The sequence below is a fragment of the Pangasianodon hypophthalmus genome, chromosome 4, assembly GCF_027358585.1.
Source record: "Pangasianodon hypophthalmus isolate fPanHyp1 chromosome 4, fPanHyp1.pri, whole genome shotgun sequence".
NCBI lineage: Eukaryota > Metazoa > Chordata > Actinopteri > Siluriformes > Pangasiidae > Pangasianodon > Pangasianodon hypophthalmus.
In genome coordinates, this window is record NC_069713.1 from 27,076,014 (window position 1) to 27,102,863 (window position 26,850).

The window sequence follows — 26,850 nt, forward strand, 5'->3', positions numbered from 1 at the left end:
GATTCTGTAATTATATACAAACCTCAGATCACTTTAATTAAGTAATAATTAAACTCTAACTCCAAAACCGTACATACTACCGCTCCAAACCATACAAGCTAAAGCTGTGCCCCAAACCGTACACTCTACAGCCCCATGGAATGGGATGGGACACACACTTCCCCAGTGGTCTAAAACACTTCGTTTTTCAAAATAATGGACAGAGCTGTTAAGAATCTGTTTATAATCTCTTTCTCTCTAAAACTGTTTCTAAGCTGTTTATAAGTGTAAACTAGAGCAATACAACACACAGTTGTGTTTAAATCATGTTTTATTTCTCTGCCTCCTCCGTTTGTACATTTACACAACTTTCACACGTGAACCTCATTACGTAAAAACATAACTAATAATACACAGAACAAGATAGAGCTGGAAAATGTTTATTTAAAAAAAAAATGTTTAATTTCATCCAAAACCTACAAAACTATACTGAGATTAAAAAATCTGTTCTGGTTTCTCTACATTCTCTACACACACACACACACTCTCTCACCACATTGCTGAGTAGTTAAACTGGATCTTCAGCAGGTATTTCATGCGTATCTGAGCAGGATTATACACCACAAACTCGTTATATAGGAGTGTGTATCCTCCACTGTGTCCCACACCAGTTCTCACTCCGGGACCCAGGGGAACCATCACACCGTCCCTGAGGAACCAGAGGCAGAACCACTTTCTGCTATTACAAACTACTCAAAAAAACAAGTATGAAAGCCAAGAAAGTGAAATTTTTGTACAAAACTATTCAGAAAATTAATGCTGCTTTCAAGACTACGTTGCAACTAGTAATTCCCCACCCAGTAAAACCCACAGAAAACCCCCTCAGCTTGAAATTTCAACTTAGTTTATTAGTTAAAAATTTATTTATTTTTAATTTGGGGTAGTCTTCTCAACTACCAGTTCCTTCCCCGCTTATGGACTGACGTCACATCAACATGGCCGCTCACATTGTGAACGGTGTAAAGTTCCCCTTCTCTACTTTTAAATGAGTTTATAGCATTTAGCTCAGTTAATATATAGACACAGTACTTGGTTAAATCCATAACACACCAGGACCACACTAATCACTGTTACAAAAATAGAGTTATCACTCATATAACTAATGTTAGCAGGCTAGCTTGTTGCTAACGCTACTCACTATTGTCTGCTGTTGCTGTGCTGCAATTTCAGTCCAAAATGTTGCGTAAATGTTTGAAGGTCACTACAGTAGAACAGAACCGATAGCCACTTATAACTCTAAAAGTGCAGTTAAAGTAGCTTCTTATGAGCTTTACGAGCAAACAAAACACACGCTTTCTTGGAAGCATCCATGTTTTTTCTATTTGACATATCAAACGTACCGAGGTGGCATGCAGCATAAATTGTCCTGATGGCTGTGTACTGTACACTACACATGAAAGCTAGCTGGCTAATGCTAACAATCACAGGTTTGGAGTGTAATTAGAATATTGCTAATGGAGAAAGTTTCTGCTTGTTACTCAGCTCAAGTTTTCCCTGTAAATATTTGAAAATTAAATATTTATTTCAGTATAGTTTAGACTTTAAACAGAACAGAAGGAGGCTGATTAATCAGTGTAACAACCGGACTTACAGTGTGGTGGAGTTTTTGGGGTCAGGGGCAGTCTGGCCCAGGCCTTTAATGCTGTGTTTCCCAGAAGGCAGTTTGTCAGCATCGTAATTAGCATCCAGAAGCTCGTTACAGTTTCCGAGAGCGACCTGAGAGCACAAACACAGGTTTAATATTTCACAGGGAAAAGTGGAAGCCATATTTCTCCTTTTCACACCAGTTTCTCCTGATGATGATAACAGTGCTCAAACGTTACCTAAAGCTAGCTAGCATTACAACTGTCACTGACGCACGTTAACTGAACAAAAAGCTAGCTTGCTAATAGCATGCATAAATAAGACGTTAGTGGCTATGTTTATCACAGTACTGTCATTGTCATAGGCTGGAATTCGGTAGTGAGCGACTATCGCTGTTTAAAATCACTGTATGAAATAAAACATGATTAAGGTGTTTTTTAAAAAGGAAGTAACATAAGATGCGCATGCATAGAATGTCACTTAGGTTTCTGTGAGTCACACCTCGCTCAGTAGAAGTAATCCCACGTTGTTCTTCGGACTGGAGAAACAGTAGTTAGCGCTCTTAGACGACATGTCGGCAAAATAAATCCCTTTACCAAACTACAGAGAGACAAAAAGACCAACAAAACTGAAAAATAACCAAAACACAGATGTTACATTTCTCGGTAACATAACAAGCTGAGTTTTTTTTTCTTATTAAATTCAAGAGACAGAAAAAAAAGAGAGGCTGGTGAGGGAACAACTGTTTATAGCTGCTATAACGTAAATGACAACAGGAACTCACTTGTTTCGTGGACGTTCCACAACATCAAATGTATAAATGGATAAAAAGTACGATATGTCGTTCTTTAATAAAAAAATGTAACTGTTGGTAAATTGCTGTGGAATAAGAAATAAAACACTTGGGGACATGCTCTTATAGGAAATAATCAACTTCAGGGTGGTAACAGTAACTACACTTCACACCCGTTCCTCAGTTTTTTAGTGTGACACACACACAGTGTTTATTACATACTGTGTGACTGATTGATGTATAATTAAAATAGCTTAATATTGTGCTGTTCTATAATGCATTATTTCATTTACACACTCAGTATGTTTCTCACCATGTAGCCTGTGACTGGAGCTTCAGGAGGTGCGACTCGGAGACCCTGACTGAGAATCCCGACCCAGTTAGACAGACGAGAACCATGCCACAGCAACGTCCTGACTCACATACACACACACGTTACAATGCTTTGTAAACTTTAAAATAATAAAAGCAATAGGAGTGTGAAATGGTTCACAATGCACATGTTACCTGTTGTGCAGGTGAGACAGGAAGTTGTCTTTCTCACTGTCTCGCTCTACACTGAAGATGTCCAGCACAGTCATGGTGTAATCATTATGAGTGACCGCGTGAGTCGACTGCAGATATTTCACAATCACCTAAAACATTACAGCTCAATTTAACACTCCATAAATACACCAAACAGAGAGATACTGAAGAGAAAAAAAACACATTTCCCTCCAGAATCTTAATTTCAGCAGGAACTCATTTGCTTTGTGGATAACTGTCTTGTGGATTTGCATAGGCTCTGGAGTGTAACTATGGCAACCAGCCATAAACTAAATGGGACATGCCCACTAGCAAACTGGGTTTAAAAAAAAAAAAAAAAAAAAAAAAAAAAGTATACCTATAAAGGGTGTGTACCTGGTACTCATGTGTGTGTTTGTGTGTGCATATACCTGGTACTCATGTGTGTTTATGTGTGTGTGTATATATACCTCGTACTCGTGAGTGTATGTGTGTGCGTGTGTACCTGGTACTCATATGAGTGTGTGTGTGTGTGTGTGTATACTTGGTACTCTTTTGTGGGTGTGTGTGTACCTGGCACTCACGTGTGTGTGCGTACCTGGTACTCATGTGAGTGTGTGTGTACCTGGTACTCGTGTGTGTGTGATTCAAGAGGCTGGAGGAGACACTTCAGAGACCTATAGTGTTTATCCAGAGGATTTTCATCACTCATTGATTCAGACTGTACCATCTTCACTGCTATCTCTATATCACTCAGAGCCTGAGAGAGAGACAGAGGGTGAGTGAGAGAGAGAGAGAGAGAGAGAGAGAGAGAGATTAGTAGTGATGAGTGTGTGTGCGTGTGTGTGTGTTTGCCTGGTGCGTGATATGTGTGATGTGATGTGTGTTTGTGTGATGCTTGTGTTTCTGTGTGTCTCTACCTCAAGCAGAGCGATTTTCTCCTTCAGCTCCTCCTCCGTGCAGATAATGGGAGGAGTTCGCAAACTAGCAAAGAACACAGCAACATTACACAACATACAACCACAAGGTTCTCTCTAGAACATTACTAGAGCATCACTAGAACTTCAACCCAAATCCTAAAGCCACAAAACTAACAAAACTCTTATGTGTACTGTTATGTAGTGTAGTGTTGTGTAGTGTTATTTTGTATAGTGTTGTATAGTGCTTTGTATTGTGTTACCCGAAGTCGTGTGGTATGCGAGTGTAAAACTGATTGCAGGCATCCAGAAGCTCTTTATTGCTGCTTTTCTTTTTCAGACACAGTTCAATTCTCTTCAGAGAGGAGTATCCTGCTCGGATCTGCTCCACCGTCAGCTTCCCTAACACATGCACACACACCCCTCACACATTTACAGTCAGGTCCATAAATATTTGGACAGTGACACAATTTTCGTAATTTTGCCTCTGTACACCACCACAATGGATTTGAAATGACGCAATCAAGACGTAATTGAAGTGTAGACTTTCAGCTTTAATTCAAGGGGTTTAACAAAAATATTGCATTAACTGTTTAGGAATTACAGCCATTTTTCCATTTTCACAGGCTCAAAAGTAATTGAACAAACTAACAATCATAAATATTAGGATTATATTTAATTCTTGGCTCAACTGGGTTGAGATCATGTGACTGACTCGGCAATTTAAGAAAATTCCATTTCTTTGCCTTAAGAAGCTCTTAGGTTGCTTTTGCGGTACCTTTTGGGTCATTATCCATCTGTACTGTGAAGCACTGTCCTATCAGTTTTGCAGCCTTAGAGTGAAATTGAGCAGAAGTATAGCTCTATACACTTCAAAATTCATCCTGCTACTTCTATCAGCAAGTCATATCATCAATAAACACCAGTGACCCAGTTCCATTGGCAGCCATACATGCCCATCCCATAACACTTCCTCCACCATGTTTGACAGATGATGTGGTATACTTCATTTCAAACCCATTGTGGTGGTGGACGCACACAAAATTATGAAAATTGGGTCACTGTCCACTGTGTGTAGCTGAATGGACCTGACTGAATAATGACTGCTTAAAAGGAAAGTTCAACAGTCTGGTGTACAGTGAGGACGCACATCTGAGTGTCAGAACTTTACATGAGGAGTTAGAGAGGAACACACACACAAACACACACACAAACACACACACACAGACACACACTGACCGAGAGGAGCTTTTTTAGTGTCGAACTTCATCTCGAGCACACACTCCTCCATGGCTTTAATGTCACAGATCAGCTCCATGAGAGCCTGAAGTCTGTCATCTAGCTGTGAGGGTTTCATCTCAGAAGGAGTGGACATCACTGCCATGCTCTCCTCCTGCAGGAAGTACATCAATAATAAGTACAGACTGCAGCACAGACACACCATTTAACTCTCCTGCAAAGAAAGGAAGGAAGGGCTGTGTTTAAGCTCTGAGTCTTCCCCTAGTGGACAGAGTGTTAACTCCTCAGTGTGTGAACAGAAGCTTTTTTTATGATTTGAATGGTGTTTTAATTGCTACTGTTATTACAGGTTTAAAAAAATGTTTAAATAAAGGTTTATTAACATTGTGTGTTTTTCTCACTTTGTCATTCAAGCTGTAGTCCATGAACACCATGTCATATTTTCCAGGAACTTTCTCAAAGTTTGCTCGTTGTGTCCACTCGTTTTTAGTCTTATCAAAGAACCTGAGCAGAAATCATACACAATTACAACCACAAATACCACAACAATTTCTTGATTAAATCCACTACAAGGCCAAAAGTACGTGCACCCTTGACCATCACCTCCATATGTGCTTCTTCCCCAAACTGTTACCATAAAGTTGGAAGCACACAAATGTATGAACACAAATCCCCGCAGTCACACGCCAAAATCTAGTGGAAAGCCTTCCAGTGAAGGGGAAGTAAATCTGGAATGGGGTGTTCAACAAGCACATATGGGTGTGATCGTTATGGGTACACATACTTTTGGCCATACAGTGTACATTTAATTGTCTTTAATGATTTGTATTCTAATCTATCAGCTATGTTACATTTTATTCACATTAATATTTGACCTTCATTTTATCTAAATTTCTGTACACTTTTAATCTGTCTTGTATTAAACAAGTGTTTTAAGGATTTACTTTTTCTTAAAGACATCTTTGGCTTTAGCGAGATCTGCACCACATGACACCAAACTGTTCTGTCCGACTTTTCCCACTGTGGAGAAGGAGAACCAGGAAAACCTGGTTTAGTACATCAACAATAAAATCAATAATAAATACTATATGAAGTGAGCTAACATTAGTACTGCTAAGGGCTGAGAGCAAAGCAGGTGACATAGCTTAATGTGAGGTTCTAGAAGTCTGAGCTGATTGATGTACAGTTCTAGAACATCAGCTGGTTACATGGTGGTAGAATCATAACTATATGGTATAAGTAGGCGAGTTCTGTGTGTGAGGTTCTCTTACCTCGCCCCCACCTCATCCACACGCTGTAGACCTGGGCCTGGTCGTCCTGGAGCAGCTGGATTAGGTAGTACTTATTATTGTTAAACTGCAGGTTGGTCTGGTACCCAGTGGATTGTGGCACATGGGATTAAAGAGAACAGGAGATTACTGTCAGTGAGTGAGGAAACATCGCTCTGTGGCATCACTAACATCACTAGAACTGTTTCACTGTCGTGAGGTTACCATAACATCCACAATGACAACATGGCTGTGATGTACTCAGAATGGAACAGAGTAACAACACACACTGCCTCCTGCTGACTTGTTAACCAGTACTCAGTTAATCTGATTGAGATAACAGCACTGACCTGGTTTAGCATGACATCATACACGTCTTTACCCTCACTGTAGACATGAGCCTGCAGAGACGAAAACACACATCATATGATGTTCAGCTCCCTACACACTACACGTGCATGGGGCGTAAACGTACAACCTGGCAGGGTGTAAACGTACTACAGCTTAGCTCTAGTCTTTTCATAAATTACTTGTCTGAAGTAGGAACTGGAAGGTGCCATGTCAACACATCTATCAGGTGCGAGAGATTATTAATGTGAGATGGGGGAAGGGGCAGGGCTTCCAGGGGGACAGTTAATATCAACGAGTTAAAATCAAAACACTGTTTTTATTGTGAAAAAAAAGAAAACTGCTCTTCTGACATATATTTGAGTGATCACTCGTAGCAGTGTACTGTGAGGGTAAAATATGTAGTGCACAAAATGTGTAAAGGTTAGCAGGACTGCTTTCACATGAAGTAATGCACTACAAAAGGCATTAAATAATTACATATATACCTCTGGATAGTGCAGTACCTGGATAACCGGGTACGATATAGTGGCTTTTACACTCTACGTAATGCACTACATGTCCAGTAGAAAGCAACAGAAAGAAATGCACACCACTTAGTGTATGACATGATAGCTTGTACACTCTAATGTGGTGCAGTATATAGGCTATAAAATAATCCACTAAATAGTGTATAAAATGACAGCCTACATAGTGCACTACACCCTACAAAGCGTGTGGTGTAATCGTTACCTTCCCCAGTTTGGCTTTACACTCTGCATCAACTGGAGCTTTCCCCTTCATTACCATCATCTTCACCACTTCTACACACACACACACACAGTGTTACTAAAGGCTTTAATGATGGATGCATTAAGATGATGATGATGATGTTAGTAAATCCACAGCTGTGTGATGTGATGATAACATCTACACTGTGCTAAATTATGACACAATACACTTTCCTGACATATGGCAGGTATCGTCAGTACTTTAATAATACGGATGGTCTATACCATTTCTGCAGTGATTAAATTTGAAATGTAAATATATTTTCTAAGTAAATGTAAATATATTTTATACAATTTTCTTTGTAATGTATTCATTGCCAATTCTCTAAGTGGGCAAGGCATCCTTTCTCCCATCTGTCAATCAGAGAAGTGCTAGCCAGTCACTGGCGTGTGTTAGCTCATAAAGGCTAAACAGTACTGTCTTGTTTCACATGGTTCAGGGGCGGAGTGTGTGTATGTGTGTGCATGTGTGCTAGCTCATGAAGGGAGAGAGAGTGTGTGTGTATGTATGTGTGAGCAAGCTCATGAAGGGAGTGTGTGTGTGATAGTGGTAATGTGATAGAGGAGAACTGACTAGTGTTTAGTAACTGGTATAATGTTATATCAGTGTTATTATTATTACTATTACAATAAATCTGTAGTAAAACTGTTACTTAAACACTCTCTTACATGAGGAGTTGTGTGTGTTTGTGTGTGTCTGTCAGTGAACACTGTTTCCTTTATTCCAGTATTGAATTGTGTATTTATGATCAAACACCACCTTTACTGTCCAGTTCCTCAGTGGGCTCACACTTCTTCAACCCTCGTCTCTTTTTAGTGACGGGCTTCTCCTCCTCTTTCTCTTTAATCCTGAGACCACTTGACCCCTCACCTCCATCCACACACACTGTGAGGAGGGAGAGACAGTGTCTATGTGTGCAATAAGGAGGCTGTGTGAGGTGTGTAATGAGTTCGTGTGTGGGTGTGTGTGTGTAATAAGGAGGCTGTGTGAGCTGTGTGTGTGAAGCATGCATGATCAAGAGTTTGAGGTGCATGCGATAATAAATGTAATAAATGTCCACCTGACTTGTGGATTTTACGGCAGTATTTAGTCACAGTGTTGGTCTGTGTCATCTTCACCAGGTCCAGGTCATATCCTGGGCAGAGTGACAGAGACACACACTTCCTCCCGGCCTGGAACGCAGCGTTGATCTCAGCACACACTGCCGAGGGGTACAATACCCACTGTCCATCATCATCCTGCCAAGCCCACTCTACACACACACACACACTATCATTACTCATCCATCAATCCGAATTCAGGAATGAGACTGGTAACTAGCCTTAGGTCACATTTCTGATTTCCATGTTAAACCTATTTAAATGTATAGAGCACCTTCTATGCACTTATATAAAGTGTATAAATTACTTATATAAGGTGTATACATTATAAATTACTTTGCCCTTCATAAGCCCTACGTAGTGCCCTAAAAAATGAAGTTAGTGGTAAAGCTGATGAGAACACAGGAGGAATAGTGAGTGAGAGAGAGATTGAGAGTGTGTGTGTGTGTGTGTGTGTGTGTGTGTGTGTGTCTTAGCTTACCTGTCTCCGGCTCTTCCTTCACCTTGGGTTTGTTTTTGCTGCTCCGTGTTCGTCTCATTGCTCTGTTAGCCATAAAAGTGTTATACACGGTTATAAACTCTAATTATTTTAAAAAGAATATTAGATAAGAGAATTCTAAGCTGTAGTGATCGAGATAAGAAGCCAAAGCTAACTCTATCGTTGCTCAGGAGCTTTCTTTTTGGCGCGAGAACAACCAAGAGGTACCGAAGCGGTGGCGTCATATTGGAGTCCGGAAGTGGTGTCCGATTAGGTTTTTTTTATTTTACAATTGTAAGGTATTTGTACCTTAAAAATACAATATGGGATATAATACTATAGGATCGTGGCTTGGAATCGAGTTACATCAGTAGGGTGTCTTCATAATTAGCGATGTGTGTTATTTTTAATGAGTTACCGCTGTGACGAATTCTTTTAGTGACAATCACAGAGTAAAAACATATCCAATAAACACACGCGCAGGAGTGTCGCAGATCTCCATCAGATATCAAGCTATTTTGTTTATATCATCTATCGTTATCCATAGATAACAGATATGAAAATTTTACAATCAGGTCTGTTTTGGTAGGTTTCGTTGGCGGTTGTACAGTCAACAATATCCGGATGAACAATGCCCAGAGAGAATTTTTAAATAAGCGAAATCTAAAAAGGGTAATGTATATTGAATACATACACACCGTGTTAATGTGCAGCTCAATGATGCTGAAACAATAACAGACTAAACTAGGTGTATGCTAGGAACCACTTGACACTGATTCCGTGTTTCCTGACGGATTTATTTTGATGCCGTACCTCAGTGAGAGAACGTGAATAGACGTGAAATTGTCTCTATCTGTAATTGTGCTGTGTTTATATAAATATTAAGTTAAATATCGAATAATTTATGAAGTAAATATTACACACGTGGAATAGACATGTCTTCTCTCTATAAGAGGTTATGTGAAGTTTGTTGGCGCAGAGCTGCTTTTCCTCTCTCCCAGCGGGTGAGTCCCTTTTTTGTGAAAAATTGGAGCGGGGGGAGAGTAGTCTGAATTGGGTTCTGGTCACGTGGACCAGCTCACACATCGTACTCATTCGCCAGCCGCGAGCGTTTCCAAGGCCGCGCGAGGGCCGCATCGGTCGGTAACTGCACTGAATCGGCAGTTGCTGACGTCTCGTGCTTTCGGCACCACGCTGGGGCTCCATGGTGTCTGTGCACTCGCTCATCTGGATCAGATGATGTCCTGTAAGGACAGCCATTGGCTCTTGTCTCAGACCTTCCCCGAGGTGATTGGTGGAGTGATCAGGCACTCAGCACGTGGCCTCTACAGTGAGCTTCCTCCCGCTCCGGAAGGGAAAGGGTTAGCCCGTGTTATATAAACCTTGTGAGAGCTGAAATTAATCTCGGTGATGGTGATGGTGTGAAGCAGAAACGTTCACAAATATTGTAATATTTGTGTTTTTGTTTAGTGTTGTTGATCAGATCAAATTCAGGTTTGTTCTGAATTAGCAAAGCGGTTTTACAATGTACTTCTCAGAAAGAAGTGTAGCCGTGGAGGCTGATGGGAGATATGTAAATTAGTCTACAGTTATTGGTTTAACTTGACCACTAAGTAACAAGGCACGTTACAGAGATTCAAATGTGGACTTTATTTACTGTATTATGATGTTTTTTAAAACGGTTTTAAAACGTGTAACAGTGTAAACATTTCAGTGTTCAGTGAAATAAAAACCTTAGCTGGGACAGACCCGGGTATATTTCAGGTGTTATTTAGTATGATGATGATATTATTATTATTATTATTATTATTATTATTATTATGCAGTAATTGTGTGGAAGAAATGTTTTTAAAGAATACAGGCATAAGCAAATGTGAAATATGTAAATTAGTCTTCTATGATTTGTTAAAGTGAACATCTCTGATGCTTTTTTGTACTCCAAAAGCTTTTTTTTTAATTCTTAATTAGTGTACTTGGTGCAGTGGATTTATGATGAAGTTTGGTGTGTTTGTGTGTGTGTGTTTGTGTGTCAGTGTAAGACTGCTGCAGTGCCGTTTGTCCAGCCCGAGTTTCTGAGAGCATCTCCACACCATAACCACCCGGGAGTGACCAACATGAAAACCGTTAGACTTCCCAGGGAACTGCAGAGTGGGGCACTGTCTGTCATCTACAGTGAGGAACACACACACACACACACACACACACACACACTACACACACCACACATACATACACACATACACACATAGACACACACTACACAAACACCACACACATACAGTGAGTGAGTGAATGAATGAATGAATATTAGGTGTTCCCTAATCCCTAATCCCTGCTCTTTTCCCTGAATAGAATCAGAGGTGAAGGATCTGTCAGAGAGAGCGTGCAAGCTGACTAACTTCTTGTGGAGCAGGAAGCGAGCGGTGGAGAGCCATGAGCTGAGAGAGAGAGCCATCGCTCTGGAGAAGAAGTGGAAGGAGAAGGAGGAGGAGCGACTGAGTGGTGAGAGAGAAAGAGCTCAGATTTAAACAGCCAGGGTGGGCGCTTATGGCCTCCAATTTAGCATCCAGCTAACTCTTTTTCATTTTTGGACAAACTGCTGCGTTAAGAGTTGAAGATCACACAGAAGTGAAATACGTATGTGTGTGTGTTTTTCAGATGAAAACCATGTCTCCTTTGAAAATCGAATCAGGAAGAAAGTTTTATCTGAGCTGAAGAGGACAACATACCACTGGACACCTTTAAAGTACAAAAATTTATTTATTTGTTTGTTTCTTTGTTTTCTTTGTTATGTGAACGCTTTTCTCTGGCCTGCAGGTATGATGCTGATCTCGGTGTGGTGTACATGGCTGCCAGATTAGCAGGTGGCTACGCTGCAGTGATGAGGGCTCTTAATGAGGTAACACACACACACATATACACATACACACACTGCAGGCTTTAACACACCTCTGTGTAATGTGCAGATAAAGAAGATAGACTCTTCCTTCACTCCTCATTCACTGCTGGACTTTGGCTCTGGACTCGGCACGGCTCTGTGGTGACCACAAGTTTTTATTATAATCATTATATTCTTACTTTTATTCACCTGTGTGTTTTATTTCAGTAAGTGTGTGTGTGTGAGACACGTGTGTGAGGTGTGTGCCCTGTTTGCATTTTTCTTCACTCGGTCCACTCTGACCTGGTTTTGATTATAAAGTGTTCGCATTCATGAGAATGTGTCATGTGTGTGTTGTGTGTGGAGCAGTGAGCAGTGGTGGCTCACTTTCTATTAACTTATATATATATATATATATATATATATATATATCCCATTTTAATAGCCACCACTGCTATATATACTTATACTGTGTGTGTGTGTGTGTGTGTTTTACATATGTAACATTAACAATAGGTTTATATTACTGTACTCCTTCTAACACATTATCACTCATCCACTTGGATTTGGAATCTATAAATAATAAACACAGCCTGTCGATTTTACTGAACAAAGATGGGTTAAAAGGCCTTTTTTTCACCTTGAATCTTTTCAGTTAAACACTTGGGCTGTTGATCTGCCATCTTGTTTAATTTTCAGGCTCTCCTCATAAGTATGAACATCAAAAGACAATATAGCCATATCAGCCATTTTTTTACCAAAAAAACTAGCTATGCTGAATCTAAGCTGCTAGCTGAAGAGGGAAGTGACCGCTAGCTAGCTAGACATTTAAACAACAAATTTCAGAAATGAACACAATCAATCACAAACACTCACCTGTGTAAAACTTCCCTGCCCCACACTCCATTTACTCCCAGTGAAGCTGTGCATCCATTCGTGGCTCAAAATGACATGTTAAAAGCCTGTTGTCCAATGAGCATTAATCTTTCCTACCATTAAAACAGGAAGTACATGACCACCTAACTGACACTAATTGAAGCAATTGAACCAACACTGAGGAATAACATAGACACTTTGGTAAACATTTCATCGCAGCATTTTAATGAAATTTTAGGGGAAGCCAGGCTTCACATGTTGCTGAAAACAGTCAGCTGTGGTGTGGAGATAGGCCTGTACACACACTGCCACTGCACTTTGAAGCTCAGCATGTAAACTGACTCACAGACACACTTAGTTTTTAATTCATCATCTTCAACACTGACACTGACATAACTGTTACTGGTGTGTGTATGTGTAGTAAGTGTTAATAAATTGTTATTGGTGTGTGTATGTGGTCAGGGCCGCACACACACACTGGGGCGACTCTCTGAGGGAGTATGTGTGTGTCGACACCTCTGCAGCCATGAACAGTCTGGCCGAGAGACTTCTCACAGGTACACACTGTCACACAAACTCTCACGGACACTATAACACTCTCACACACCCTCACACACTCTCAAACACGCTGACACTCTCACGCACTCTCATGCACACTATAACACACACACTTTCATTCAATTCAGTTTTATTTGTATAGCTCTTTTAACAGTGAACGTTGTTACAAAGCAGCTTTACAAAAATAAATACATTCAGGATATAAATTTTAAATGTATGATTTTATCCCTAATGAGCAAGTCAGAGGTGACAGTGGCAAGGAATAACTCGCTGAGACAATATGAGGAAGAAATCTTGAGAGGAACCAGACTCCATCATCATCTGGGTGACACCGGATAGTGCAATTATAATAAATCCCTTCTATAACTGTATACTACATGGACAAATAGTGCAATTGTGTAATCAGTAAATTCATTACAGTTTTCACATGAAGACTGTTTGTTGAACTTATCCACTGTTCACTGATGGAGACTTGCGTGCAAAACCGTTCGCGGCAATTGTAGTCCTAAGCCATCATAGCATAACTGTTGACATGAATTGTGGTCCAAAGCCATCTTCATGGTTTTTAAGTTGTACCATCCACAGTAATCGCAATGATCTTCAGGCTGTCCATGTGGGGCCATCCTCAGCAGCTGTAGCTGATTTCCAGTTGATGAGAAATCAAACCAGAAGCAAGGCATCAGGATGGATCATGCAGATCCGCAGTGCAGAAGGCGTCAGGATCACTGGTATCTCAGGAGTAGCATGGGTAGCTTGACAGACGGAGAGAGAGAGAGAGAGAGGGAGAGATTATTAGGCATGCTCATTGTCCCGTAATGGTTAAGGGCAATGTACTTTGCGTGCAGAGTGCAAGCAGGGACTCTGGCAAGACTAGCTGTGACAGCATAACTAAAAGGGAGAGCCAGAAGGTAACACAGACATGAGGGCACCCTGGATCATAAAGCGGCCACCCACTCCACCGTTGACAAACCTGAGTTTGCATACTGACACACACTCTCTCACACCCACTCACATGGGAGTGTTCCCATGCACACTGTAACACTCTCACATACACTGACAATCTCACACACACTCACACACACAAACACACTCACATGCACTAACACAGATACAAATGGCACACACTAACACAGTCTAACCTATTCTAACACACACAGTGACACATTAACACACAGACACACACTAACCACTGGTTAACACACTCTCACATATAGTGACAAACACTAACAGACTAACAATTCAATTCAATTCAATTCAATTTTATTTGTATAGCGCTTTTAACAATGGACATTGTCACAAAGCAGCTTTACAGAAATAAATGGATTCACAAAAATATATTGTAAATATTTAAATTTATCACTGTGAATTTATCCCTAATGAGCAAGCCAGTGGCGACGGTGGCAAGGAAAAACTCCCCGAGATGATATGAGGAAGAAACCTTGAGAGGAACCAGGCTCAAAAGGGAACCCATCCTCATCTGGGTGCAACGGATAGTGCAATTATAAATAAATCCCTTCTATTGTGTACTATATGGACAAATAGTGCAATTGTGCAACCAATAAATTCATCGCAGTATTTGCAAGAGGTCCGGCTGGTTAAAATCTATCCACTGTCCACTGATGGAGTCCTGAGTACGAAGCTGCTCGTGGCAACTGCAGCCCCAAAGCCACTACAGCAATCGCAGTCCCAAGCCATTACAGTACAGCTCCCCATATGTGATCCCCAAGCCATCTCCACAGCCCCCAGGTGGCACCATCCCCAGCAATCCAAACAGTTCTTCAGGCAGTCCATATGGGGCCACCCCCAGCAGCAGCGAGCGAACTCAACCGATGAGAACTCCAACCAGAAGTAGGGCATCAGGATGGGTCAGGCAGCGAGGAGGAGCAGAAGGGGTCAGGATCACTGGCATCATTGGCATCTCAGAAGTAGCATGTGTAGCTCGACAGAGAGTGAGGGAGAGAGAGAGATGGAGAGAAAGGAAGAGATTGTTAGGTGAGCTTTTGTCCTCTAATGGTTAAGCACGATGTACTTTGCATGCAGAGTGCAAGCAGGGACTCCGGCAAGACTAGCTATGACAGCATAACTGAAAGGGAGAGCCAGAAGCTAACACAGACATGAGGGCACCCTGGGACATAAGGCAGCCAGCCACTCCACCGTCGACAAACCTGAGTGAACGTGTGAGAGTGGGGGGGCGACAGCATCCAAACATCCCATTTCACCACAACACTCTATGCCTGTGAAACCCTCCAGACCTGCCCCTGTACCTAAGAAAACTATTCACAAAAGGCTTGACTAAACAAATATGTTTTCAGCCTAGACTTAAACACTGAGACTGTGTCTGAGCCCCGAACACTAAGTGGAAGGCTGTTCCATAACTGTGGGGCTTTGTATGAGAAAGCTCTACCCCCAGCTGTAGCCCGCATTATTCGAGGTACCAACAAATAGCCTGCATCTTTTGATCTGAGTAGGCGTGACGGATCATAAAAGACCAAAAGTTCGCTCAGGTACTGTGGCGCGAGACCATTTAGTGCTTTATAGGTCAATAGTAGTATTTTATAATCAATACGAAATTTGATTGGGAGCCAATGCAGTGTGGATAAGATAGGGGTGATGTGGTCATATCTTCTGGTTCTAGTAAGGACTCTCGCTGCTGCATTCTGGACTAACTGGAGCTTGTTTATGCATCTACTGGAACATCCAGACAGTAAGGCATTACAATAATCCAACCTAGAGGTAACAAAAGCATGAACTAATTTTTCTGCATCGTGTAGCGACAATATATTTCTTATTTTAGCAATATTTCTGAGATGAAAGAAAGCAATCCTAGTTATATTATCTACATGAGCTTCAAAAGAAAGACTAGAGTCGATAATCACACCAAGGTCTTTTACTGCTGCACATGATGAAACGGAAAGGTCATCCAGAGTTATTATGTAATCAGAAAGCTTACTTCTAGCTGCATGTGGTCCTAGTACAAGTACTTCTGTCTTGTCAGAATTAAGTAAGAGAAAGTTAATAAGCATCCAGTTTCTAATGTCTTTTACACATTCCTCAACTTTATTAAGCTGGTGTCTGTCATCTGGCTTTGCTGAAACATACAACTGTGTGTCATCAGCGTAACAGTGGAAGCTAATACCATGCTTACGAATAATTTTGCCCAGAGGTAGCATATATAAAGAAAAGAGCAGTGGGCCTAAAACAGAGCCTTGCGGAACACCAAACTTTACCTTAGCATGAGAAGAGAAGTCACCATTTACGTTTACAAACTGATAACGATCAGTCAAATAAGACCTGAGCCAGGAAAGGGCTGTTCCCTTAATGCCTACTACATTTTCTAGTCTATTGAGGAGAATAGCATGATCAATGGTATCAAAAGCTGCACTAAGGTCAAGCAGCACCAGCAAGGAGACACAACCCTGATCAGAGGCCAGTAGTAAGTCATTTACAACTTTTACCAGTGCTGTCTCTGTGCTATGATGAGGCCTAAATCCTGACTGATACATTTCATGAATGTTATTCCTATGTAAGTATGAGCATAGCTGCTGTGCTACAACCTTTTCAAGGACCTTGGAAATAAAGGGGAGGTTTGATATTGGCCTGTAGTTGGACAGTTGACAGGGATTGAGGTCAGGTTTTTTAATCAGGGGCTTGATAACTGCTAATTTAAAAGATTTAGGTACATAGCCAATGCTAAGGGAAGAATTGATTATCTTTAAAAGAGGTTTGATTGTTTCAGGAATTATCTGTTTGAGGAAACAAGTAGGTAAAGGATCTAGCATACAGGTTGATGATTTTGATGATGAAATTAGTGAAATTAGTTCAGTCTCTTCAAGGGGACTAAAGCGTTGTAGTTGTTTATCTAATATTATCATATTATCATCTACAGGGTTAGTTATAGAACTGTCCGGTTTTAAATTAATAGTCTGAATTTCTAGCCTGATATTTTCAATTTTACCATTGAAAAAATTCATGAAGTCATCGCTGCTATATAATGATTGTGTGCGTGTTTCTATTGTGGTCTTATTCCTAGTTAATTTTGCTACAGTATTAAATAAGAATCTAGGATTATTTCTGTTATCTTCAATTAGGGTGGAGAGATACATTGATCTAGCAGCACTAAGAGCTTTCTTATAGCTCAATAGGCTCTCCTTCCATGCTATTTGAAATACTACCAAGTTAGTTTGACGCCATTTACGTTCTAGTTTTCGAGTGGTCTGTTTTAAAGTTCGTGTGTGATCGCTATACCAGGGTGCTAGCTTTTTCTCCCTAATTATTTTTCTTTTAAGTGGAGCTACCTTATCTAGCGAGTTGCAGAACGTTGATTCTAAACATTCAGTTGCCTGGTCAAGTTGTTCGGGATCAGACGGTGATCCAATCATGGTTGATAAATCTGGGAGATTACTGATAAAACTTTGTGCAGTTGTTGACGTGAACGTACGTTTGACATGGTGACGTGGCAAGGTGCATATACTATGATTAATACACATTTTAAATGAGATGAGGTAATGATCTGAGATAGCTTCAGACTGTGGACATGAGACTATATTTTCTATATTTAATCCGAATGTTAGTATTAAATCAAGAGTGTGACCACCACTATGGGTGGGTCCTATTACATTCTGATTAACCCCTACAGAATCTAGAATGGACACAACTGCTGTTCTCAGAGGGTCATCTGGATTATCAAAATGAATATTAAAGTCTCCAACAATTAATGCCTTGTCTAAAGAAACAACCAGGTTAGAGATGAAATCCGCAAATTCACACAGGAATTCAGAATATGGCCCTGGGGGTCTGTAAATAATAATTACTGGAATCACCTGGGTAGACTTATTTTTAGTGGCTACGTATGTTATGTTAGAATAAAGAACTTCAAATGCGTTGAATTTATGACTAGGTTTTTGTGTGACGGCTAGATTATCATTATAAATGACTGCGACGCCTCCTCCTTTGCCAGTTAGACGGGGCTGATGTATGTAACTGTACCCGGGAGGACTAGCTTCATTTAATGCTACAAACTCGTTTGGTTTAATCCACGTTTCTGTTAAACACAGTACATCAAACTCCTGATCAGTAATGGTTTCATTAACAATAAGCGCTTTAGACGTAAGAGATCTAATATTCAACAGTCCTAGCTTCAGATCAACGGTGCTGGCTATGCATTCGGTATGGTTTAATTTTATGTTAATTAGATTACTAAAACAAACTGTCTGAGTATGTCTATAATTTTGTTTAGCTCGGGGAACAGACACAGTCTCAATACGGTGGAACCTAAGTGACGACTCAGTGCAGCTAGCAGACGGTCGGTTTAGCCTGCTTGTCTGCTCCCTGGCCTTGGCCCTGGATTGTCACCGATTAACTAGGCCTGTTCTGAGACTATGTGCTATGCTGCAAGAAATGAGAGCAGCACCTTCCCGAGTGGGATGGACACCGTCCCGCCCTAACAGGCCAGCCTTGCCCTCAAAGTTAGTCCAATTATCTATAAAGCCCACATTGTTTTCGGAGCACCACCTGGACATCCAGCAGTTCAGCGACCATAACCTGCTGTAAGCTACATCGCCATGCCGCATTGGGATGGGGCCAGAGCATACTACAGCATCGGACATCGCCTTCGCTAATTTACACACCTCTACCAAGTTAATCTTAGTAACCTCAGACTGATGAAGGCGTATATCATTAGCTCCTACATGAATAACTATCTTTGAGAACCTGTGCTTGCCTAAGACCCTAAGATTACCTGCTATGTCCGGCGCCCTGGCTCCCGGTATACACCTAACTAAAGCTGCTGGTGCCCCTAAAGGCCTAGCTAATTTCACGTGCCGCAAGATAGAGTCACCTATAACCAGAGCTCTTTCAGGTTTCTCAGCGGGTGCTTCACTGAGGAGAGCAAACCTGTTGGACACGTGAAGCGGAGAGGAGTGGTGCTCCTGTGGGCGAGCCTTAGCGTTAGCTTTGGCTTTGCGATTATGCCGCCGAGTCGTCACCCATTCGCCCCGCTGTGAGGGCTCTAATGCCGGAGTTGGGGGATTACTAACTCCGCCTAAGGCATCCAGACTTTCCCCTACAGAAACTACGCTGCTCTCACTCTCACTAACCCTCTCTAGAGACTGGATGCGCACCTCTAATGCAGCAATCTTCTCCGTCAGAGAGCTAACTAACATGCATTTATCACAAATAAAGTTAATACTAACGACGGAGGAAGAGTGACTAAACATCCTGCACTCAACACACTGAACAAGCTGAATGTTAGACATGTTGTTTAACGCACCTTAGTCGAAGATTTGTTGATATTATTGTAGACGGCGTGGATCCGGTGTGAATGGCCTCCGCTCGCTGTCTTGACAAAATACAAAAGCGCACTTCGAGAGAAAAAAAAATGAAAATACGGTAGAAGAGAACGTGAAAAATACAACAGATGAAAACGATAGCGCGATATTATTGATTTAAAAAAAGAAAGAAACAGTATAGTTAAGACGCCGATGCAGGCAAGAAACTCCCGGCAAAACAATTCGAAAACAGGAAGTGACGCGATATCACACACAGAGAAGTAGAACCTGCCACACACACTGCCACACAACTATTTTACATAATGGTAATGAAAAATAACGATGAATAATGATGGGATGGTGAAGATGACAATGTTCTTCATGTAACAGGAGGCATTGAAGGAGACAAGCAACTCATCAAACACGTCTACTTCCGTCAGTTTCTTCCTGTTTCTCCAAAGGTCAGGACACACCCATAGGGGCAACAATACTTTAGTCACATGATACATTGAATTATAATGCACCTTTGAAACATTGTGTTCTTACTGGCTAGAAACAAAACAAACAAACAAAAAAAAACCACATAAAAATTCAATAATAATAATTCAAATAAATTCCCAACCATCCATCCAACCCATTGCAGGGCACAATCACATCGTAAACACACTGTAAACATGTTGAAAATACATCATAAACATGCTGTAAACACATCGTAAACACACTTTAAACACACCTTAAACATGCAGTAAACACATTGTAAACACACTGTAAATACAACATAAACATGCTGTAAACACATTGTAAATACATCATAAACACGCTGTAAACACGCTGTAAACACACCGTAAACTGTCATGTTCACCGTGGACAATTCTCCCCCAGACCACCAAAGGGCAACCTCACTCACTTTTTTTTTTGCATTTTTTATTTTGTTGTCTGCCTCACTTCCTGTGTTTGTGCACACCTGTTTTGTGTTCCCCTAATTAGTCACCCTAATTAGGTTCTCCCTCCTTGGTTGTGAAACATTAAATGTATGTTGTACAGACTCAATATGTTATGGAGCCTCTAAGGAGACATGTGATGGGAAAAAACATGAGATGGGAGGAAAAGGTATATTTCAATGCTTTTGTGTTCACTCACAAAATGGCATTGCCCCAAGAAACACTGCATCCTCTCGCAAAGATATTTGTGTTCGCGAGAGAATGCAAAAAAATAAATAAATAAATAAATAGAGAGAAAACGCAAAGTTTCTCGGGGGAATGCAAAAGCATTGAAATATACGTTTTCCCATCTCATAGTCTAGTCATTTGTTTTGGTTGTTCTGGTTTTTGGGGTCTTTTCCAGTCTTTGTTTTTTAGTTGTTTTATTATTAAAGACTCTGTACTTGCATCCTACTTCCTGGAGTGAAATAAACTTTCGTGAAATGAACTCACCATAAACACAACATAAAATACAAAGTATACTCAGTGTATAACTCAAATAGTATTTTGCATCAGTTCTGATCATATTTGATGTAAATCAAGTGTAAGCTGACCTTAAACTCAAAGTGTCAGCATGTGACTGAATCATACACAGTGCTGATCTATGTCAGGTTTACATGCAGACCGCTGAAATAAAACGTGTGTGTGTTTTCTCTTGTAGGTTCAGTCTGATTTGGTTCTTGCTGCTTTCTCTTTATCAGAGTTACCCACTCAGGAAGTGCGAGAGGAGACACTGCTCACACTGTGGAGGAAAACACACTCCTACCTGGTAAGTAAAACAGCTACACATACACGCTACACATACTACTTACTAGGGCTGGGTGATGGGTATTTGAGGAGTTCCATGAGACTATAACACCAGTATTAGGATTAATATGTGTAATTACAAACTATGCATACTTTATTTTAGGTTAAAAAAAATTATCATATATATTTACATAATTTACTTAATATTTGGTCATTTTGGTATCCATATGTCACATAACCTTGCCCATTATATTAAAATAAAATGGACACAGCCTTCCACTGCTCCAGGGGATGAAAAATATGGAGCACCAAATGTAAAAAGTTGAATACATAAATTTAAATATTAAATGTAAATGCTACATATTAAGTGTAAATTTTAAAAAATACATCTAAACATAACATATAAATGGTAAATGTAGAAGTTAAATGTTTCTTTCATATGCCAATTGGCCCTGTCCTCTCTGAATGTGTCATTGGGAAAGTTAACAGGTGGAGTTTTTTGGGTTCAGGATGCTTGTTTTGGACATCTGTGGGAATTTCTGTGTTTTGTTAGCGCCAAGCTAATAGATGAATGCCTTTTTATAATCTTGCTGTACCTGTTGGAGTAGCACAGCTACTGTAAAACCCCTAAATGATGGACACAGGACATCTGTTTTTGAGTCAATGTAGAGATTAGCACAAAATACTTTGTTATAATATTATAGCAACATTAGCTAAGCTATCCAGGTACCTAGGTACAACACTACACTCACCCCGTAATAGCCAGTAATGGTACTACTACAGATGCTTTGATGTTATTTAGCTAACCAGGTTTGCTAACCAACATTGCTAATTATAATAACTATCATGGTGATGTCAAATGATCAAGTGTCAACTGGCTGATCAAATGTAACTTAAGTTCCACCCCTCATTGATGTAGCACCTATTAAAGGACAAAAACTAAACTGCTTGGTGTTAACAGATATAACAGAATATCATCACCGAGTTGCTGAGTAAACTGTGTCTTTATTTAATTGCAGGTTTTAGTGGAAAACGGAACAAAAGAAGGACATGAGATCCTCATGGAGGCCAAAGACATCTTACTTAAGGTACAATCAACAAAAAACTCATTATTTATAGATTCAGTTTTGTCTTTTTTTTGTTTGTTTGTTGTTGTTTTTTTTCTGACAGGACTTCTTTTTAAAAATTAAACTGCTATGGTAAATATGATAATAAAAATGATCAACATGAGTTCCTCTATATCTGAGAACTTTTTAGAAGATTGAACCTCAGTGAAAGATGAGATTTGTTTTGTCACCAATCACCTGATTTAACTCTTTATTTTACTGCCTTTATTTACTATTTTCTACTGTCTAATCGTATTTGATGTAAATGTTTGAATGAATATAAAATAAAGGATAAAGTGAACAAATGCAATAAAACATTAATTCTGTTTTTCAACTGCCTGAATAATTGAGAAATTAAAATTTTGTCCCATTTGCCTCATATTTATGTTATTTTAAATAATCACTGCAAGATGCAAAGAAATAAAATTTAATATTTCTGTGTGTATGTGTGTTCAGAGGGAAGAAAAAGTGAGTTGTGATGTTCGGAGGCCGGTGGTGTTCGCTCCGGTATGTCTGTCACATTCACACAGTTCCTCTTTCTCTAAACACCAACATGTTTAATACATAAATACAGTGATTAACTCTGTGTGTGTGTGTGTGTGTGTGTGTGTGTGTGTGTGTGTGTGTGTGTGTGTGTGTGCGCGCAGTGTACTCATCAGCTGCCATGTCCCAAATTACTGAAGCAGCCAGTCACACCCTGCAACTTCCTGCAGCCCTACTACCCACTTCCTGTGGCCGGGGTGAGTATTATTACTATTAACTATGGTATTTTAAAAGCTATTATTGTGTGTTTGTATTTTTATTTGCTTGTTTGTTTTTGCGTGTTCAGAACAGCGAGCCTGTGCAGGAGAAGTTCAGTTTCCTGGTCGTGTCCCGATCAGAGCTGCAGAATTCCGAGGCAGTGCAGTGGAGCAGATTAATTTCTCCCATCCACAGACGACCGAGACACGTGCAGTGTCAGATCTGCTGCTCGAACGGGGAACTCAAACAGCTCGCCATTACCGCAAGGCATCATGGGAGGTATGGTGCAGAGTGTGTATTACACTCTAGGGTTCTAATGGACTTGGTCAGCATGCACAGTCACTTCCGCGTTTTTTCTCAGGGAGCGCATTTACATCTGGTGCTGCTCCGGAAGCCATTGATCTTTATCTAGAGTTGTCAAAATGACTGCTAAGAAGATGACTTTTTACACTCGCTGCTAACAAGAACTTTCCAAAATTACTGTAAATGATGTTCATCGCATTGTGAGGCTGTCAGCTCTCACACTGTCCAGTAAAATGGAGAAGGGCTTTAAACTATACGTTTCAAGTTACATCATTTTTGAGGGTGAGTATTATAATGCTATCGTCAACTAGCAAATCTAGCTAATAAGGCTGGATAACGCTACATGACTTTTACGGCGATGTCATCAACAATTTTCAGCACTTAAATAGAGTTTAACTTTAAACGCCATTCACCTCAACAAGTTTTTTATGACTCCAAACAGAGAGTAGTATCAACAACAACAGAGCTCCCGGTAATCCAACGTTTGTTTACATCTGTCATGTTGCTCTGGTAGGCGGGTTTGCTGTGATAGGAACAACTTCACTTGACGGTCAGAAAGTACATGATCTTCAGTCGTTTGGTGGATGATGCCCACTGCCAAGTTTTTATCTGTTGTGTGAAGCCTAGTATTTTAATACTGTTCCTATTTTCAGATTGTCATGTAGCATAATCCACCTTTAAGTCTCTGTTTCTGACAGTTCATACTTATATTTTCAATGTTTTTATTGAAACTATATGTTATATGTTGTTAAAATTCTTACGTCAAATACTGTGAATCCACTTATTGCAAGTTTCTTTGTCCAGGGGAAAGTGTGAAAACTCAGCACAGAGTTAAACCTTTGGAACTCATCACTAAATAAGTTTTGTATTATATTACTGTGATGTATCAAATATTAAATAACAATAACATTTATCAATTAATGATTAATTGACTAAAGATGACCACTGGTAATGCACTTTCGCTATGGCTGAATATAGACCGGAAGCTCGGTAGCGCCCTCAGATTTGACCGGAATATGTAGGCTGCATGTCGTGCATAGAGTCCATTACAATCCACCCTAACAAGTCACACAAGGTTTGAGACAGAGTGCATAGACTCACACTCACAGCCTGCTGGTGTTTAAGTTTAATGATGTGTTCATTAAGTTAATAAATGATTTCTGTGTTTACAGAGACACGTACCGCTGCGCTCGGAGGAGTGACTGGGGGGACCGACTGCCGATCATCCACACGGAGAAACACTTGTCCACTTTCTCTCAGTTCTGCTGAAAAACTCATGAGAACCCATCAGACAGTTCTATTTGTTCCTAATGGTTTTCTGATGGTCTGTGGTGGTAGTGATGGAAGGCACTAGTGGTATTTAACAGGAACCAGTTAATCCCTAATGGATAAAGTTAAGACATAGGCCATTATGTGATGGAACCCATTAGAGATTTTCACACTGGGTTGTAATTTTCTGAAGTACATTGAGTCGATATTCATGATTTACCCCGAATGCTTTGCTGCACTTACACATGGTGGATGAAGTTGTTTATAAACATTGGCAATAAAACCCTTCATATTTCAGAAATGTAGCACGTTTGGATTTTATTGCCACACGTACGTAATCTCACTTCTTGTCTCTGCTAGCTAGTACACATGCTAGTGTAGCACGTGGCTAGCAGTTTAGTTAAGGATGTTTATGCAAAACAGGAGCAATACACTAAATATTTCAAAAATAGAACAGTCAGAATTTATTATGACTTTTATTTGTACTTGACAGCTGATGGAAATTTTCATTTGCTTTACTAATGAGTTAGCAAGCAACTAGTTAGCAGAGTAGGTATTTAGCAAACCAGCAAATCGGCATGCTACCTGCATAAATAATACTAGGTAGTTATGCTGCTAGTTAGTTATAATGCTAGCTACTTAGCAACCCAATCTCATTCCAACTAAGTACACATCTACATGATAGCTGACTTTGCACTGCTAGCAAATTTGCATATTAGCTCATTAGCAAACAAGCTAGTTATCAATCAATCAATCAATCAGGTAGCAAGTTATCAATTCAGACAGCAAAGAATGTTCACGGTCCAGTTGTAATTTTTTTTTGCAACTGTCTTTTGATAATTAGCGTGCCAGAATCTGTTGCAGTGCTGAGGTTAAATCTGGATACTGGAACTGAAATCCTGACTCCAGAGTTCTCTTCGGAACGACTCTCTGGCCCTGTGTAAGGATCGCAGCTCTCTCCCAGCCCAGAGCGGCTCTCAGGAAGAATTCGGGAAGAGGAAGAAGCGTGGGCCGTTTCAGGACTCGACCCAGCTCCTGTGTGAATTCACGGTTGGTGTTTAGAGCTGGTGCGACTCCGTTAAACACCTCCGGCTGAGAGGAAGCAGGAATACGGGATGTATCAAGAGAGTGAGCGATTATCCCAGCTAAATCCGAGACATGAATCCAAGGAAAGGGCTGATTTCCCGAACCTAACCTTCCTCCTAAACCAAGCCAGAACGGAGTGAGCATCTGCTTTATCGCACCGCCACCTTGCCCCAGAACCACTCCTGAGAGAAATCAATCAAATAAAAAATATAAAATACAAGCTATAAAGAAAAGAGACATAAGTGCATTATGGGTCACATATGAGACATATGGGAGACAGAAGTGCATTATGGGTCACCTGATCTGATCACGACTTGTTTGATGTTTTTAGTGGTGTTTGCAGGAAGTCGTCCCGCTTCCTCCCACTCCTTCACCAGCTGAGACCAAAGGTCAAAGGTTGTCCACTCACTGTCCTCTGTGTACGGAGTCTGTACATTCGGTCTGTAACACGCTGACGACACACACACACACACACACACACACACCATTAGAATAGTAAACTTTCGTTTCAGCTCAATTAGCAGAACACATTAGCACAGTACAACATGAGTGCATAAATATTCACCCCCTAAATTAATTCTGGTTGAGTTTCTATCAGAAGTGAGACGAGTAATTACACAGAGGTCAAATCCATTCTACTAAAGTGTCACATGATCTCAGTATAAATACCTGTTCCTGGAAGAATCCAAAGTGTGTTAGAAAACCTAAACACACAGCATCAAACTCTGAGCATCCCACAGAGAAACATTAAATTATGTTATTAAAAAATGTAAAGAGTGCAACAGAACCATGACTCTGCGTAGAGGAGACCATCAACCTAAAGTCAGTGAGTGGGTAAAGAGGGGTAAAAGTAAAGTCAGAGACACAACCAAGAGGACAAAGAGAATTCTGAACATGACAATACCTCCAGCATGCTTCTCAGTGGGTATAGTGTTCTTAGGGTGATGAGAGTGCACTATGTTCAGTTTTGTTCTCATCAGACCAGAGAAGATTTTCCCA

At 40.4% G+C, this 26,850-nt stretch overlaps 3 protein-coding genes across 12 annotated transcripts in view; 1 reads left to right on the forward strand and 2 right to left on the reverse strand.

Annotated features, from left to right (window-relative positions):
* Positions 1-403: 403 nt before the first annotated feature.
* Positions 404-10,142, reverse strand: parp2 (poly (ADP-ribose) polymerase 2). 4 transcript variants are annotated; one of them, XM_026935873.3, is made up of 18 exons: positions 9,966-10,142; positions 9,045-9,106; positions 8,524-8,715; positions 8,223-8,348; positions 7,425-7,495; positions 6,695-6,745; positions 6,348-6,444; positions 6,021-6,096; positions 5,478-5,580; positions 5,077-5,230; positions 4,101-4,239; positions 3,841-3,904; positions 3,546-3,680; positions 2,924-3,051; positions 2,730-2,829; positions 2,125-2,223; positions 1,631-1,755; positions 404-688 (listed from the first exon to the last, which is right to left on the reverse strand). In XM_026935873.3, exons 2-18 carry the CDS (start codon positions 9,100-9,102, stop codon positions 529-531), a joined length of 1,878 nt encoding a protein of 625 aa, XP_026791674.1. In that variant the 5' UTR covers positions 9,103-9,106; positions 9,966-10,142; the 3' UTR covers positions 404-528. The 4 variants fall into 4 exon arrangements, with proteins under 4 accessions (XP_026791674.1, XP_026791673.1, XP_053089590.1 ...); XM_026935872.2 differs by lacking the exon at positions 9,966-10,142 and adding an exon at positions 9,740-9,852; XM_053233615.1 differs by lacking the exon at positions 9,966-10,142 and having other exon boundaries at positions 9,045-9,323.
* On the forward strand, positions 9,394-25,066 carry mettl17 (methyltransferase like 17). 3 transcript variants are annotated; one of them, XM_026935878.3, is made up of 14 exons: positions 9,394-9,713; positions 11,075-11,213; positions 11,394-11,543; positions 11,700-11,787; positions 11,859-11,940; positions 12,008-12,081; positions 13,258-13,352; positions 20,010-20,080; positions 21,261-21,368; positions 22,366-22,434; positions 22,909-22,959; positions 23,100-23,192; positions 23,282-23,472; positions 24,669-25,066. In XM_026935878.3, the coding sequence occupies exons 1-14, from the start codon at positions 9,666-9,668 to the stop codon at positions 24,763-24,765; spliced, it is 1,356 nt and encodes a 451-aa protein (XP_026791679.1). In that variant the 5' UTR covers positions 9,394-9,665; the 3' UTR covers positions 24,766-25,066. The 3 variants fall into 3 exon arrangements, with proteins under 3 accessions (XP_026791679.1, XP_034159527.2, XP_026791680.1); XM_034303636.2 differs by lacking the exon at positions 9,394-9,713 and adding an exon at positions 9,905-10,045; XM_026935879.3 differs by lacking the exon at positions 9,394-9,713 and adding an exon at positions 10,396-10,535.
* Positions 25,067-25,225: 159 nt separating this feature from the next.
* Positions 25,226-26,850, reverse strand: part of sdr39u1 (short chain dehydrogenase/reductase family 39U, member 1) — a 28,826-nt gene continuing 27,201 nt past the window's right edge. For all 5 annotated transcript variants that reach the window (XM_053233617.1, XM_026935881.3, XM_034303641.2 and 2 more), the window contains 2 exons: positions 26,150-26,302; positions 25,226-26,033 (listed from right to left, as the gene is read on the reverse strand). In XM_053233617.1, the coding sequence (XP_053089592.1) occupies positions 25,606-26,033; positions 26,150-26,302 (581 nt within the window). In that variant the 3' untranslated portion in view covers positions 25,226-25,605. The remainder of the gene's footprint in view (positions 26,034-26,149; positions 26,303-26,850) is intronic.

Coding starts and splice junctions, on each gene's coding strand:
- mettl17 (XM_034303636.2), top strand. CDS start 9,977: ATGTCTTCTCTCTATAAGAGGTTATGTGAAGTTTGTTGGCGCAGAGCT. Junction 11,941..12,007: donor TGATGAGGGCTCTTAATGAG/GTAACACACACA, acceptor TGTAATGTGCAG/ATAAAGAAGATAGACTCTTC. Junction 21,369..22,365: donor GGAAAACACACTCCTACCTG/GTAAGTAAAACA, acceptor ATTTAATTGCAG/GTTTTAGTGGAAAACGGAAC.
- parp2 (XM_053233615.1), bottom strand. CDS start 9,117: ATGGCTAACAGAGCAATGAGACGAACACGGAGCAGCAAAAACAAACCC. Junction 6,445..6,694: donor ATGATGTCATGCTAAACCAG/GTCAGTGCTGTT, acceptor ACTGGGTACCAG/ACCAACCTGCAGTTTAACAA. Junction 2,830..2,923: donor CTGTCTCACCTGCACAACAG/GTAACATGTGCA, acceptor TATGTGAGTCAG/GACGTTGCTGTGGCATGGTT.